At 39.2% G+C, this 16,638-nt stretch overlaps 2 protein-coding genes across 3 annotated transcripts; both read left to right on the top strand.

Annotated features, from left to right (window-relative positions):
• The first annotated feature begins 24 nt into the window (after positions 1 to 24).
• Positions 25 to 5,613, top strand: LOC117464030 (FH1/FH2 domain-containing protein 1). Its single transcript, XM_034106559.1, has 9 exons — positions 25 to 480; positions 1,026 to 1,166; positions 1,355 to 1,537; positions 2,634 to 2,753; positions 2,835 to 2,996; positions 3,808 to 4,055; positions 4,325 to 4,547; positions 5,083 to 5,191; positions 5,270 to 5,613. The coding sequence occupies exons 1-9, from the start codon at positions 25 to 27 to the stop codon at positions 5,296 to 5,298; spliced, it is 1,671 nt and encodes a 556-aa protein (XP_033962450.1). The 3' UTR covers positions 5,299 to 5,613.
• Positions 5,614 to 6,296: 683 nt separating this feature from the next.
• LOC117463655 (heterogeneous nuclear ribonucleoprotein C) lies at positions 6,297 to 15,537 on the top strand. 2 transcript variants are annotated; one of them, XM_034106012.2, is made up of 11 exons: positions 6,297 to 6,423; positions 8,066 to 8,099; positions 8,523 to 8,579; positions 11,294 to 11,343; positions 12,062 to 12,309; positions 12,703 to 12,775; positions 12,912 to 12,959; positions 13,240 to 13,406; positions 13,491 to 13,607; positions 14,314 to 14,450; positions 14,547 to 15,537. In XM_034106012.2, the coding sequence occupies exons 3-11, from the start codon at positions 8,553 to 8,555 to the stop codon at positions 14,631 to 14,633; spliced, it is 954 nt and encodes a 317-aa protein (XP_033961903.1). In that variant the 5' UTR covers positions 6,297 to 6,423; positions 8,066 to 8,099; positions 8,523 to 8,552; the 3' UTR covers positions 14,634 to 15,537. The 2 variants fall into 2 exon arrangements, with proteins under 2 accessions (XP_033961903.1, XP_033961902.1); XM_034106011.1 differs by having other exon boundaries at positions 6,298 to 6,423; positions 13,491 to 13,628.
• The last annotated feature ends 1,101 nt before the right edge of the window (positions 15,538 to 16,638 follow it).

Here is a 16,638-nt window from a genome sequence, read left to right as displayed (position 1 = left end):
GTCACAGACAGCGTTGAAAGACCAATGAAGGAATCAGACCAAACCAAGGATAACCCCCTGACATTGGATTTCGACCAATCCTGGGGTTCATTCGGAAAACCAGCTGCACGTCTTTGCCTCAACACCTTGGATTTCTCAGACCTCTGGGACGAGGAAGACAGTACCGAAGACGAGGGATCCAATTCCACCAATGAATTATCGACGGGTTGCCTCCAAGCCCCTCCAGCACCCCCTCCTCTTCCTCCCCCTCCTCCACCTTTGACCTTGCCCTCCCATAAAGGTGCATCCACCAAATCTCGTACCTTGAAGCTCCACTGGAGGGAACTGCCGAGTTTAGCTCCACTTCCCAGGATGACGCGCTTTGGGACTCAGACTATTTGGGCCGGGCTCGAGCCGGTGCATTTGGATACAAACCGACTGGAGTACCTGTTTGAATCTAAGGGCAGCAGCAACGCTTTTAATGTGGCTTTTGGGAGGCAGGTAAGATCCTTTAGACGGGATAATGTCTCAGGAATAAAGCGGGATTGGGCTAACAAACATGTTTTCTACATTTTGCAGTATTTGTTTTTCGGAATAAAGTAAAAGCAACCACAGTTTTGCCCCATTTACTAAGGTTCTGCCTCAATTATCAGTCTTAAGATTGAAGGTTGAAGTGGCAAAACTGATATGGTTATGATCACAAAGACCACCGTTTTGTTTGGCAGCACCGATGGCCGCTATTGGTTCATTGTCCGAGTTAAAAAGATAATTTCCCCAGGAATGTTGTCTGTAATACTCTTAAAGCCTATATACAGTCTACAGTAATGCTGAAAATGCAAGGGCTTTATAATCAGTAGGCCATGGGTAAATCCCCAATGTGTTTTGAAATAGATAGTGACTCAGTAGACATGTATTACAATTAAATTGAATTAAAGGTATTAAAGCACGGGGTGCAAAATGCAACCCTAAAATAAATTTTAACATGATGTATGTATAGTACAGTATCTTTACATCTGTCTCTTGTCTTTTTGTATACCCTAACACAGAAGCAGCCATCAGTTTCAGTGTTGGGGATGAAGAGAAGTAACATCATAACCATCGCTCTGAGCAGCCTCCCCCCTCCCCGCCTCCTCCCCCCTGCCATCTACAGCATGGACAGCAGTGTGCTGGACGGAGACGACGTTCAGGTAAACAGTACAGTAGAGGTCATGTCCTGCAGAATTTGAGCTTCGGCATTTTGTTTAACCTTTAAAGTTGGATAGGCTATTTGTTGCCCTCACCATACATTTATAACGGCTAAATGAAACCTGAGCTGCGTCCTGAATAGTCCTGCAGTATGGTTTATAATCTTTTTCCACATTCCCTTCTGATACAGCGGCTTAAAGAGCTAATCCCAACAGAAGAGGAGCTGAGTCTGATCAAGGAGGCCAAGGCCCTGAACCCCCACTCGCCTCTGGCCCCCGCCGAGCTCTGCCTGCTCACTTTGGGGGAAATACCACATCTGAACTCCAGGCTTCAGCTGTGGGCCTTTGCGCTGGACTACGACTCGTTAGAAAGGGTAAGTAAAAGGGAAATGAGCATGGGACAGAAATTAGTTTTGACACTTCAAATGTACAAAACAAAAGCTTTTTGTTAAGAGATAGTCGTTTTTCAATCCCATCATGAAAACACTCTTGCATTTATGTTTGAAAATGTATCAAGATCTAGGTAGTTAGCATGATGTACTCTCTGTAAACTAATTATGGATCTGATTGGAATCACATTGGAGTTGGCTTTGGTTGAGTTAAGCTTAAAAGACACTTTGGAGAAAAAATCGGCAGAAGGCATTGGCCGAAATGCAATCTCGCTACCCAGTGGCCATTGTTTGATAACAATTTAGCTTATAATTAGCTAGCAAACTGACCACGTATGAAATAATGTGGTTATATAGTTGCCCAATCTATGCCAATTCTATGCTTAAAGGTGGGGTAGGTAAGTTTGAGAAACCGGCTCGAGATCGCTAGAATTTGAAAATACACAACCGGAGAAAATCTGCCACTTCCTCACAGAGCCCCTCCTCCAACACACAGGAACGCGCACATGACCAATGAGGGCACGAGATAAGTTTGTGCCCCGATGGAAGGCTGACAGGCAGGTAGGCCGGCAGGTTGTACTTTTTACAGTATTACGGCTTCTACAGATGACGTTTTTCTATGGATTTTTTGTCAAAGCACTTCAGATATTCATTGCTATCGGGATGTTAAGAGCATTCCATGGAATATAACAAAAAGTGTATCTCGAGCCGGTTTCTGAAACTTACCTACCCCACCTTTAATTGTCGTCAAACAATGGCCAATGGGTATTAAGACAAACTTTATTCTTCTATCTCAAGTTGATTATTGGACTATGAAAAATGACTGGCACACAGGGAAGTACGCCTTGGCACAGGTATGATGACTAAGCTGGAACCCGTTGAAATATTGGCTTTTGCCACCCTGATGCTTACCTGTGTCACTGCGATGATAGACGATTGGTTCAGAGATTGGCATACTACAATGGAGCCACCTACACTTGATACATCATCGACAATATCATCATGACAATGTTAATCCCAATAGGCATCAAAACACACCACCTACTCTGTCTGAATCATCACATTGTGCGTATCGTGACAGGACGTTGCTGAGCCTCTCTTCCATCTGAAGCTGGCCATGGATCAGCTTGCAGCCAGCCAGACCTTCAGATGTATTCTAGCAACCGTGTTAGCGATTGGAAACTTTCTCAACGGATGCAAGGTGGGTGGCTCCAATTTTTGTTTTTCGTCTTTAATCCACTTGTAATTGTAAAATTCTCACAACTTATTTTCATATCCTAAGGCCCGTGGTTTTGAGCTGAGTTACCTGGGGAAGCTTTCCCAGGTGAGGGACACGTACACTCGCCAACCTCTTCTGCTTCACGTCTGCGTGTTACTGTTGCAACTTTACCCACAATCCTCTGACCTCTACTCGGACATCACTGCTGTTACTAAAGCTGGCAAGGTGCGTATTTGGGCCTGTGTGTGTGTGTGTGTGTGTGTGTGTGTGTGTGTGTGTGTGTGTGTGTGTGTGTGTGTGTGTGTGTGTGTGTGTGTGTGTGTGTGTGTGTGTGTGTGTGTGTGTGTGTGTGTGTGTGTGTGTGTGTGTGTGTGTGTGTGTGTGTGTGTTTGTGTGTGTGTGTTTGTGTGTGTGTGTGTGTGTGTGTGTGTGTGTGTGTGTGTGTGTGTGTGTGTGTGTGTGTGTGTGTGTGTGTGTGTGTGTGTGTGTGTGTGTGTGTGTGTGTGTGTGTGTGTGTGTGTGTGTGTGTGTGTGTGTGTGTGTATCTCCTGTGTGCAGAGGTGGGAGAAGTGCCAGTGTAGGAATACTCTGTTCCAAGTACAAGACCTGCAATCAAAATGTTACTCAAGTACAAAAGTATTAGCATCAACATATAATTAAAGTACCAAAAGCAAAAGTAGCCATTGTGCAGATTGGTCCATTTCAGAATGATATATATATGATATGTTTTGATTATAATTATTGATGCATTAAAGTGTTCTCAAAGCTGGTGCAGCTAGTTTGAATGACTTTGCATACTGTACTGCAGGGTAGTTTGTGAATTTTCTCCAGGTGTAACTAAAGTCTGATTTAAGTGTTGATTATATTTCACATCATTTATCAAAATCTATAAAGTAACTAAAGGTATTACATACATGTAGTTGAGTAAAAGTACACCATTTACCACTGACTTGAAGTTGGGTAAGTACAAAGTAGAATAACATGGAAATAATCAAGTGCAAGTATCTCAAACGTTCCCCTTTGTTCTTCTCTGCAGTTCGACTACTCCCTAGTGCAGTCCAACCTCTCCCAGCTGGAGGCCCTGTGCAAAGCATCATGGGAACAGCTAAAGATTTTAGACATGGCAGAGAAGAAGACAAAAGATAGAAATGAGAATAAGAGAGGAGGAGGAAGTGATGCTTTGGCCTCGGAGGGCTCGCTTCGTCACCGGCTGCCAAAGATCTTTAAAGAGTGCGAGGAAAGGCTGAAGGTCCTGAAGGCCGTCCATCGGCGGGTCATCAACAGGTGTGTTGCGAGTACTTTTTTAAAAACATTTTTGCTGCTAAGAGCATTTTGGAATCTAAATATATTATAAGAGTTTGAGCTGGTTTGCTCCCATTTCAGAAAAGAAAGCATCTACAATACACATTTGGGATTTTAGTTTACGACAATTTGTCTCTTTGCATTTGTAGATTTCACCTTAATTAACCAAGAGTACATTTTGTAGACATAGCCATGCTCTGTCTTTGTTTTACTTCCTGCTGTTGTTCAGTAATACGTTCTGTGTACCTCAGGTTCCACTCTTTCCTCCTATTCCTGGGCTACTCCCGAGCTATGGTGAGAGACACGAAGGCGGAGGACTTCTGTAAAACCATCAGCAACTTTTCCTTGGAGTACAGGAGTACAAGACAGGCCGTCCGCATGCAGCGAGAGAGGGAATGCCAGAAAGGTGGATCAGAGAGCCCAGGCCCTAGCACGCCTGTAGGCCGGAGGAAACGCCTTCAAACTCCAGCAGAGGTTTTTATTTCACACGCTTTAAAAGTGAAGCACTTTTCAAACTGGTTTTGTCAAACAGTGGCGAAATAAGTGTTCAGGTGCTTTACTTAGTTACGTTGGTATTATTGTCAAAATACTGTTAAAAGTCCTGCATTCCAATTCTTACTAAAGTGAAAGTACAAAAGTATTATCAGCTAAATGTACTTAAAGTATAAAAAGTAATCATTGTGCTTTATTTGTGAATATACTTATATATGTGACATTTCTAGATAATATTGTTGCATCAAGTAGCATTTTACTGTTGTAGACAAGCACAGTTCTGATTGACTTTTGTAAACTATATTTTTTAATCTTTTGTGAGTTAAAGAGTTAGTCCTCCAGTTTAATTTTTAGAGATGCATTTTGTTAAAAATAAAGATAAATGTAGTTTCCTAATTTCCCTTGTAAGTGTAGTGGAGTAGAAGTATAAAGTAGCATCAAATGTAACTTAAGTACAGTACTTGAGTAAAAGTACTTTACACGACTGTTGTTAACCCGGTGTATGTTGATCAAACAGGAAAATGAAGAGCAGTGTAAGCTGGAGGAAGTTCTGAAAACACCTGATTTCAACCTGAGACTGGATTCCAGTTTGCCTCGAAACCGCAGGAAGATCACTGACATCACAGGTACTTAAAATACTCTGTTTCTTACCATCTTTATCTATTAAATGTATCATGCTGAACCCACTTTTGTTTACTCCTCAGGTCCATTCTCACGGAAAATGAAGTGGTGACCCTGCTGATACACTTTAGAGATGTTCAGTCACTATGTTGGAACCAAGTTGTTTGTAATTGTTATTTATGACGTTGTTGTTAAAAGTGACTTTGTTGCCACGCAGTTTTGTTTAGCACACAATACAGTATTTATCCATTTTAAAGAAATTATGCAACATTTGTTTTGAAATGTGTATGAATAGTACTTATTCATTCTGTGTCTTTGTATCCACCATTTATACCAAAGCAAATTCCTCGTATGTGTTAACCTACTTGATAATAAAACCAATTCTGATTCTGATTAAAAAACACAAGGGCAACGTAAGCATTTTGACAAAAATAAAGCCTCAAAAAACGAAATCTGCTCAATGTATAACTGTCCAGCATATCAGGATTGTACATAATGTCACATTATATTTAAATGTGTTCCTGTCTGAATACTGCATCTTTGTCTCTGTTAAATACATAAAAACATAGATAATAACTTTTTAAACCTAAGAAAAAAAGAAGGGGCTCAATATAATATAATATTATTATTAATAATAATAATAATAAAGCTCTATTTGTATAGCTCTTTTTAACAAGAAATTAACTTCTGGTCGGACGGTGAAACCTTTTGAACACATTCAGCATAACAATATAATATTAATTCCAGGGGCACAAGGAGCTAAAATCTATATGATATTGCAAATAATATATAATAAAAATTAAAATGATGTCTTTGGGTAAAATAAAGGAAGCTACAACAAAAGGAATAACTACAATAAAATATATAAACCTATAAAATACAATAAAAAATGACATGTGGTCATATACAGTATGCAGTTAATAGTGGACTGTCTTTGAGCTCATGTATTGCCATTCAAATCAATCGAGTTCATGACGTGTTCTTTAGTGGGCCGGACTGGCAAGCGCATCAGCCAATCCCTGAAGAGTATACTCACACAGGGTGGTGTGAGTATCCAATCAAAGACGAGTACGCAGTAGTGGGCGGTGCCCTTCGTCTGTTCTCTGTGTGAGTCGACGCCATTTCGTGTCCACTGGTTTCAAGGTGATACTATCAGCCTGCAGAGCCGTAAACGGATCTTTACCTACCCAAGTAAAAACAGCGTTGAATTTTACTAATTTTTAGTATTAAACTCCTGGTGAGTATTTTTAACCGAGAGCATTTTTTCCCCTATTTTTTTTAAACAATTTTCTCGACTCTGAACCTCTTTGGGACTTTTTTGTTTTCATTTTTAATGCATTTTTTCCAGGGCTGGTGTTCCTGAGACTGTGTTGGCTTTTAGTGGCGTACATTTTGTGTTGTGCATATTGAGCTGCGCAGAGACTAGTTTTATTAGCTTCCCACCACTAAAAGATTTTTGCTTTGGTTTTTATCGAACATTTCGAAGCCTCGTTTTTTTTGCAGTGCTGCTGTGTGGCGTCGTTGTGTATCTTGAGTGTGGTCATAATCTCGAGGATGGGAAATTGTTGCAGTCTTTTCTGGACAGTTTGCAAAACGGGTCGCCCTTTTTCTTGGAAATATGTTTTTAAAGGGTTTTTTAATCTCGTCTTGGGTTTTGCCTCCACCATTAACTTGATATGCATTCGTTGACAGTGACTCGTGCCTTTCTTTGTGATTTCGACAGTGTATTTTCTGCAGAGAAACCTCTCAGGAGTGATGTTATTTTTCAGGCAAGCTGTTTTTTCCCCTCAATGCCGAGTTGGGGCGTTTTTTTAAAAGGAACATTAACACCGTGGTTCATTTGGTGTGGCAGAATATGTGCATTTGGTAATTTTTATTTTAGTCTATTTGCAGAAGCATTTCTTAGCAGTTTTTTTGCTCAGGCCCTGGATGTAGTTAGGGGCCTGCATTGAGCTGAAATTAGGCCTCTAAATTGCTCTTTCCCCCCCCCCACTTATTATGTTCAGCTGTATACAGATATGTGAACATTTTTGATCAGATTTTTGCAACAAAGGCTTACTATTGGAGTAGAATTGCAGTTTATGATGCCTCCTAAACTTGAAGATCCCTATTTTACACCCCTGTGGTACCTCAACCCCCTACTGCACCCCAGCCCAACTGTGTCCTTTTTAAGTGTCCTTGAGTGTGAGTCCTTCCAGTCTCCAGGGGCGCTGTTCTGTAGCTGAACCCTTCCTGGGGCCCCTATAATTAGGGCATAAGGCATCCTTAAATTCTCTTATTTAACTGATGTCACCCGTTTCTGATATTTTCCCAATTGTTAGGTTGATATTAATTAAGTAGCCTAGATTATGAAGGTAATTCCTCGTGATGCGTTCCATCAACTAAGCTTGCAAAGGATGCTCAAACGTTACATGTTTTAACTTAAGTAAAATAGGAATTGTAATTTAAACACCAGAATAGCATTGTTAATAATGATAAACCTCAGATTATTATTTATGGGATACTTACCACTAAAGTTCAATCTTTTAATGGTCTGACTGCAAATCTCTGACTGCTTTTCCAGAAATATTTTTATAACATGCACTTTTTTCTTTTATTTAATTCAACACATTTTTTGAAAAGAATCTGCCTAAAATAATATTTTTTTCAGATACATTTTTTATATTGAGGATACAGGTGTGAATTGACGGTTCATAATTAGAAGAATTTTGTTTTATTTTCTATGTGCTGTAGGCAGTGACATTTGGCACATAATTTATTTGTATGATTTCCATACTTTTCCCACAAGTTTCCCCTCCCTGCTTGTGGAAATAATACTTCAAGATACTTTTTTGAATGGCCTCTTTTCTAATATCACGTTTTTGTTTCTCCCTGTTTAGTTTTTGAAGCCTCTTTTTTGAACAGCGGCAAATCGTAAGTTGGTCTCAACTTTTTTTTTTGGTTTTATTTTTTCACCACAACTTTTGCATCACTTTTTTAAAATTCCACTTTTGTTTTCACCGCTTTGTGATTCAGACCATTTCTCCCCCTTTTGGATTTTCCTAGAGCAAGTAGCATGTAGTGTTTTTTTGTTGTGCTGTGAAAGTAGACAATCAGCTGCTTTTGACTCTAGTTGCTTTATACATGAGCTTCCACATGTCCCCAGTTTATAATAACCTAATGCATAACCGTGTTGATGATAAGAGACCAGATTTTGAGCTAATATTGAATAACACTTCCTCCTGAATCCAGCCCTGGCTCTGACAAAGGCTAAATAATCCTGCCTTTGCTATGTAATGTAATCTCTTTTTTTGCATGTCAATTGATGGATTCAAATCTGGTCTATTACCCACACAGAAAAAAAGATACCTGCTCTTGATAATAACAATGATGTCATCATTATCACCCTCGATAGTAAGTTTGTACCTGTAAAAATAAGCATGTCTTCTGAATACAATGAATCACTAACAAATAACAGTAATAACTAATACAGATTGTGTTAAGGTACAATAACGTCAAAGGTTAAGATTGTATAATTTTTCTTGCACACAGAATACACACAGCTCCATGCACCTCTGTACAATCTGCTTTCTCTCTTATTGTCTTGTCTGTCTTCAAACATGAGTGCTGCAGTTGCAGTGTTTCACAGTCCAAGCACAAACACTCGCTCACATCACTGATCAAAATGAAACTAAAGATACAACATTATATATCTTAGGAAGTTTCACACAATAACGCCCAGATGAGGCAAAGGATAGGAAAAGTTATTGCTGCTAACACTGTAAATATGCCATATATGAACTCTTAATATGAGAGGCAAACAGTTAGCATTTAGCCTGTTAATTTTTGAATAAAAATATAATGTAACCCAATATTAAAACCCTGCAGTAAACGCCACTTCTATGAAGCTTATATTGTTCTGTTAAGTATAAGTTTGGAATATAACGGATGGACTCCCTGCTTGTTTTACACATACAGGAAATTATTGATATTAAGAATAGTGAACTGTTGTAACTCATTTACAGGTAGCCAACAAAAGACATTGCAAATCATAAAATGTTGCAAGTAGAGCTGAAATAATAGATACACTAATAAACTGGTTAGCAGTATAATTCATCTAAAGCAATTTTTCCTGCAAAATAGTTGGTCAACTCTGTTTTCAGCCTCAAATATGGATGAATCTTGCCTTATTGATCTGTTGTATATCATATTAAATTGATTACTTTGGGTTGAAGACTCACAAAACAAGACATTTTCAGGCATGAAATGGAAAAAATGACAATTACGAATGGACATTTTCACTCTTAGAAAAAAATCCTGCAGCTGCGGAGTAAAGTTTCCAAAAAAGTGGATTATCATCAATATATATATATATATAATATCAAACAAAGACCATGGTATATTATATTTACACAAGTATACATATATTAAACATGTAAGATGCTCTTGTTATTTGTCCACCTAGTGTGTGTTTATGAATAAATCAAAAATTCTCCAACAAATGCGTTCACACAGGCTAACTGGCTTTATTCGGCATCAGTCATGAAAATCATTTGCATGTATATAAACCCTGGATATTCCCTTTGAACCCCAACATGCCACACAGATTTAGAAACACTAAGCACCCCTCCTCGTCCTAAACACACTCGGTGTTGTAGCGACTGTCAGCTTGCCAAACGATAGAAACACCCCGGCCAGATCATGTAGAGGAGAGCAGAGCATTAAGCCGTGGCCGGAGAGCCGGCTGTTCGCCATGTAATCCCTGCTAGCTGCTAGCTGCTAGCGGCCAGAGGGGGAGCGCTGCGGGGGTTCAGTTGAGCTCAGCTGGCAGCAGAGTGGGGATTTGGCAGGTGAGACATGGCTGAAGTGGGTGATAATTACATGAAATGTGTGCGGTTGATGGGGAATTAACAAAAAACAAAATGGACACCAAAATAGGGCAAAGCCAGTGTTTACTCATGTTACATTACATTGACATTATCCAAAGGGACTTACAAAAAGTGCATTTAACCTTGAAGAAACTGACTCAAAAAGCAAAGATATTTCTGCAAGTACGTTAGCTTTCGATATGTCAAACCAAGTGCTCTAATGCATTGGCTTCAAATGTATACAAATGTTCTGTTGCTGGATGATAATACCACAAAGTTTTGCAATTTCCTAAAAGGGAAGAATGTCCTTTCTACCATACAAGGTTTTGACACAATAGCAAACACCTTACAGTAAGAAATAGGGCGGTACAATCTTTGAAATTAGTGTTACATATTTTATTTTACAAATGTTAGTGGCCTAAAACTCCAAGATATTCAATTTAATATGATACATAACAGAGAAAATCAGGACATCTCCATGTATTCTGAAATGTTTGCATCAGAAATGATAATAGATTATCATAATGCTAGGCTAGGGAATGTTTAATTTGTCATCTCATAGACAGTAGTTTCAATAAAACAAACATTGAATGTAGTTATCTTTCAGTCAATGTGGTATTGTATTTGTCAGTATGATACATGTCAGACTTCCCTGCAATGTTACATAACTTTTTAGGGTTTGCAACAGCAGTAACACTTTTAGAAAGTCATAGTATGTTTCCCCATGTGCTTCCCTGCTGTCTAAATCAAAGCATAGTTAGTTTCGATGTCTGTACATATATCATGCAGTAACCAGGATATTTGTATTTATCATGTATGGTGATATTATGAATAATCAGATTTTTCTGTAATCCCTATAATCACAGCCCGTAAAAAGCCTAATAACCTGGATAGCTGTAGTGTGTGACATTATGAGCTTCATTAAAGTGGTGTTCACTGTAGCGTGTTACCTCACGTAGATAAACAGAACAAGGAAGTTATCAGTTTTCACAAATACAGCAAAATACAGCTTTCTCACTTCAATACTTTGTTTTGTCATAACAAATGTATCCCACAGGTTGTTTTTTTTTTATAGCCACCTGCTTTAAAAAAAAAAAAAAACATGTTCACTACCACCTCCTGAGCAGCCCTCTTCCAGTTAAAAGCATTTTTTGGCTTTGATAAAACTCTAAGAAAACGCAACTTTTTGGAGGTGTAGTAGATGTAACCCCACAGTCACTGTTTCTCAAAGTTCCTCGACAACCCTCTTCTCTCCAACAGAGTCAGACAGGCAGGCAGACCTCCAGCAGCCCGAGTACAGACATGATGGAGTGAGTGCTGGTTGCTTCATGACCCCATCACACTGTTCTCTGTTCTGCTGTCTCACATCTAGATGCTCCCTTTGCACAGATTTAGTGTGTGTAAATGATATGTTAAAAGCACCCCCGTTGACATGTTTAGTAGCAGGTACAATGTTGAATTTTCCATGTGTTTATGAATGATTGCATTACTTTTTTGTTATCATAAGTTTAAATTGATACATGTAGTAATGTCAGTGAATGAACATACAGTGTAACGTCATTAGGATGAAATTATCAATCAATGACAGAAATTAAATATTTATATTATTAAAGCACATACATGCTAAAAGGCCTCCCTAAAAAAATATAGCTTCTCAAATGTTACAAAATGCTTTTATTCTCTAACACACCTTTAGATTATATGTACTTTTTTTTTTTTTTTACTATATGTTGTACAAAAAAAACAGCAATATGAAGATGTCTCTGCAAAATGTTGATTTAAAAAATGTTTATATTTTAATAATATTTAAATGACAATCTACTTCTGCAGACTTTCATTCACTTAAACATGCAATACGTAAGAGACTGTGATTAAAGGCCCATTGTTAAAGAGCTTCACAAGGTCAAAAATCTCATTGACCTTATTGCAGAGATAATCTACAATGTATAGTGCAATATCTCACGGCTCTTTGTTTTCTCCCTTTTTCTTTTCTTTTTTCGTCCACCTTTGTCCCCCCCCCACCCCAAGCCCGATGGCCAGTAGCAATGTGACGAACAAGACTGACCCTCGCTCCCTGAACTCTCGCGTCTTCATCGGCAACCTCAACACGCTGCTGGTCACCAAGGCCGACGTGGAGGCCATCTTCTCCAAGTACGGCAAGGTGGTGGGCTGCTCCATCCACAAGGGCTACGCCTTCGTCCAGTACGCCAATGAGAGGAACGCACGTAACGCCGTGGTCAGCGAGGACGGCCGCATGATCGTGGGACAGGTGCTAGGTGAGCTGGAGGGGTTGATGGGTAACAAAGAACTGCAGTGATGGAGATAGAAAGTCAGTGGGCCCAGTAATGAGCCTTGAAATCAGTACTGGACTTTCTTTCTGAAAACAAATGACAAAAAGAATCGTAATTTGTTTTAAATTATAATAGAATAGTTTCAATATCTAAAATATTTATCCTGAAATATGTAAATACTGGAGATTTGAGCCTGTAATCCTTTTACATATATTTGCTATACCTGCTCATTTCAATACATAATAAGTAAAACCAAGAAAAACAGCTTTTTTTGGTCTAAACAGCTGAGGCCTTTCAAAATAAAGTAAAAAACCATCAGGTGAACAACCAGTATCATCTTACTTTGGCAACTCCTTACTCCTCTTTTTCCTCCCTCAGACATCAACCTGGCCGGCGAGCCCAAACCCCACAGATCGAAGACAGTGAAGCGCTCTGCAGGAGACATGTACAGGTGTGTTTCCACGTTATTCAACAACATATTACAGAAACTCTGCAGTCCTCCAGACTTCCTTATCGGAAAGTATTGTTTCATGTCAACAATGAATGCTGTAGTTAATCATTCTTCTCTGACTCTGCCCTCTCCACAGTTCCTCTGGAGATTTGGACTATGACTTTCAAAGAGATTACTACGATAGGTAAGCTGCTATAATGTCAAATATATTTTTGAGTCATTTATTTTTCTTATTCGGTTTTTACCTACGCCCTTAGTAGGTTTCTATCTCACCTGCACCTGTTTATTATTACTTTTTTTCTGTCTGACCCTTTGTTTTATTTTTAAACATGCAAATACAATATATAACACAATTAAGATAACATTCACAATGGAACAGAAATATTGGGACATTTTTTAAATTGAAGCAGATCCACTTTTGCATTTTGTTGCAACTTTTTAATTATTTCTCCTCTGTGTTTCAGGATGTACTCCTACCAGTCCCGGGTGCCTCCTCCTCCCCCTCCCCCCCTGTCCCGGGCCGTCATCCCCTCAAAGCGTCCGAGGGTCAGTGTGAGCGGCGGAGGCAGCCGGCGAACCAAAACCAGCTTCTCCTCCTCCTCCAAGACCACCCAGAGGACCTCCCGCTCCGGTATGTACCACCATTATCTCTAAGGCTCAAATATGTCTCACACATCAATGTTGTAATGGCTTTTTTTTACTGCTTCTCCTCCAGCGGTGAAGGTAGATGATCTGCAGACCATCAAGAGAGAGTTGACACAGATCAAACACAAGGTAGACTACCTGCTGGAGAGCCTAGAGCGCATGGAGAAAGACCAGAGCAAGAAGTCAGGTGGGCCTCGGAGATTTAATGGCAAGTTTTACAAGCGTTTAATACAGAAAATTATACATAAACACTGACACAGATGCTTCAGTTCACTTTTAATGCCTCTGCACCTACATTATTGTCTAACACAGAGATGGTTATCTAAAGGGATTTTCTTCAAATTTGGCTCAAGCTACCACTTGAAATCAAGAAAGAAAATGATAAGAATCTGGTTGTTTTTTGGCTTTAACTCCAAATCTTATGATAATTTCACATTTCCACTTTTCACTTTTGTTTGGGATATTCTCATTAGAAGGAGCATTGGCTGTTCTTCAAAATAAAATACAATACTTATTAGAAATAAGGAGATTCCTTTTGTCAGCCTTGTTTACATTTAGTTTGTTTCCACCATAACTCATATTCCACACAAATATCTAATCAGACAAAACTGTTGGTTCCACAGCGGGGAAATTAATATCAAAGAGGCAATGCCGATACAAACGCAAAAATAAAGTTAGTAGACATAATACATGTAGAATCAGCACATGTTAATAAACAAAAACAAATGCACGTCCATGGTGGCAGCATTATAAAAGAAATTGAGTACAAATATAAAACTGCAAATTAGCATCCAGTAATAGCAGTAATACATTATATAACATTATATATTGCACATGAACACAGCCATAAGGTGTTTATTCTAATTCCCACCGTCACCCTTTCATTTACTCAGAGATGAAGAACTGCAAACCAGAGCCGGGCGAGGTGTCACCGCTCAACTCCTCCAGCTCCAGCAAGAAAGGTGACAGCCTGAAACGTGGCATGAACGACTCAGATGACGATGGAGATCTGCTGGACGATGAAGATGAGGTGAGGAGCGGGGGATGAAGAAAGAGAGGGAGGGAGGGAGAGCTTATACTGTATGTTAAGAATTACTTTTTTGAATCACATTTTCCTGTTGTACAGATGAAAAACAGAGGCAGGGATGATGACGATGATGAGCCTGAGGAAGGAGAGGACGACGGAGATAGTGCCGACGGAGACGAGTCCTAAACACCACACACACATTGTGTACGATTGTATCTCCACTCCAGACTTGTACGCAGTGTTAATTTGCTCATATCTGCTGAATTGGCTGGACATTTACAGCATATACAGTGTATTGTAGACTTCGCTTTCTCACACACACACACACACACACACACACACACACACACACACACACACACACACACACACACACACACACGCACACACACACGCACACACACACGTATAGTTTCTGGAATTATATTTCAAGTTGGTCGTTCGGTTTTTCTTACCTATTAAGTTTATTTTACTTTTTTTATAAATATTTAAATGCAAACTGTAACTGATGTGTTACATTTAGGCAACATCCAAGTTCAGATGAGAATAGGTGTCACATTGTTTAACATTGTATTTTGAATTCCAGTGTAAAAAATGACATCGTTTTTTTAGATTACGTGACGTCCAAAACACATAGCAAGAGCTCAAATTTAAGCAAAAGCGGGATAAAAATGTTCTACGGTTTGAATATAAGTCAGGCTTGATACGAAATACCAGATATGGTACTACAGTCAAGGCTTGAAAATGTATAAAATATATTCCTGATCCAGTTGCTGTATGTTTTCCTTTTAACCAGCAGGTGGCAGTGTATCAAAACAACTGGCCACATACAAAGACCACGAGGACTTATTTCTGTTCCCTCTCTGCTTGTAGGATAACACCATAAGCATGTACAAAGCCTTGTATCCGAATGCAGATATTCAGACAAATCCTCTGAAAATAGTGTTGTTTGTTTGCGAGGTGTTGCGACCTTAACTGATCTTGACTTGTGTAATGCAGTGCTATTTCATGTTTGTCTCTTTCTGTTGAAGTTTTGTTTTGTCATTCAACTGCACTGGTAAAAGTGAATAAACGTGTTTTCCAAGTTGAACCTTGTATGAGCTTTTGCTTCAGCACACATGGATGCATTCAGGTGCAGCGTGAGGCTGTGTGTGTGCCATTAAGGTTCACTAATTGCAGGAAAGGTAGCCTCTACCTATTGCTGAAATAATGTCTCTGTTGACAGAAGATTTGAAGCGGATGTTTTTTGCACCCGGCTGACTATAGTAAACAAGGCTATTTGCACCCGGGTGTATTTATAGCCACATTGGATATTTACACCGTGTTAAAGAGCATTTTTTTCAATAGTTGCATTAGAATACATTTACTGAACAGCCTGTATTGCAACATACACATGCCTTTTCAAAAATACTTAACATTTGCATCACCTAATCACATCTTTGAATTATTTATACAGAGAAGTAGATAAGTACGTTTTTCATCGCCATTACAACTATTTTGCTTTGGGAGATGTAAGCAGGAAGAATAGTGTGTACTGTGTAGTCTTTAAGCCGTGGGGCCAGACTTTTTTTGTTTGTTGCCTTTATATCTTTACTTAAAAGTAGGCTGAATATGTTATGAGCACTTTGTGTTAAGAATACATGAAAAGGTGTCAATACAACTATCACTGAACTAGTTTGAAACTGAAGAAAACGTAACAATTTAATATTTCTAAGGCAAGTTCCGGAGTTTCAGGAATGTATTTTTTCCTACGGTTTCCAAACGGATTGACAGATGTCTTTCGCCATGGACATCGGAGATAAAGACCCCCTATTTAAAGTGTAAGTCAAACTTAACATTTAAATGTGTTTATCGTGTCTCTATGTTTATATTTGACGAAATTGTGACTCAGAAAAGGAGAATAACTTCAGACGCAAATCATGGCAATCATAGTTAAAGGTCTTAAGTGAGGTTTTAAGATTTTAACCTTTAGTCTCTTAAAGGACCCATGTCATGCTTTTCCGGTTAGTACCCGTCCCCTTGTGTGTTATGAAGGTTTTTATGCATGTGAACGGTCTGCAGAGTCACAAACCTTCAAAGTACACCCTGTAGCGAGTAACACTCTAACACAGTCTATGCTGCCCCAAAACGCCTCGTTGGAGATTTCGCATTTTCCATTGTTTACTTCCTGGGTACTGTGACGTGTGAATAC

This window comes from Pseudochaenichthys georgianus, chromosome 18 (genome assembly GCF_902827115.2).
Source record: "Pseudochaenichthys georgianus chromosome 18, fPseGeo1.2, whole genome shotgun sequence".
Lineage (NCBI taxonomy): Eukaryota > Metazoa > Chordata > Actinopteri > Perciformes > Channichthyidae > Pseudochaenichthys > Pseudochaenichthys georgianus.
This window is presented reverse-complemented; position numbering and strand designations above follow the sequence as displayed.

Bases quoted from the DNA above. Each gene is read 5' to 3' on its own strand.
- LOC117464030 (XM_034106559.1), top strand. From the start codon at position 25: ATGAAGGAATCAGACCAAACCAAGGATAACCCCCTGACATTGGATTTC. The intron at 481-1,025 runs GTAAGATCCTTT...ACCCTAACACAG, and splicing joins ATGTGGCTTTTGGGAGGCAG to AAGCAGCCATCAGTTTCAGT. The intron at 4,056-4,324 runs GTGTGTTGCGAG...TGTGTACCTCAG, and splicing joins CATCGGCGGGTCATCAACAG to GTTCCACTCTTTCCTCCTAT.
- LOC117463655 (XM_034106011.1), top strand. From the start codon at position 8,553: ATGATGTCATCATTATCACCCTCGATA. The intron at 11,344-12,061 runs GTGAGTGCTGGT...CCCCACCCCAAG, and splicing joins CCGAGTACAGACATGATGGA to CCCGATGGCCAGTAGCAATG. The intron at 12,310-12,702 runs GTGAGCTGGAGG...TTCCTCCCTCAG, and splicing joins GATCGTGGGACAGGTGCTAG to ACATCAACCTGGCCGGCGAG.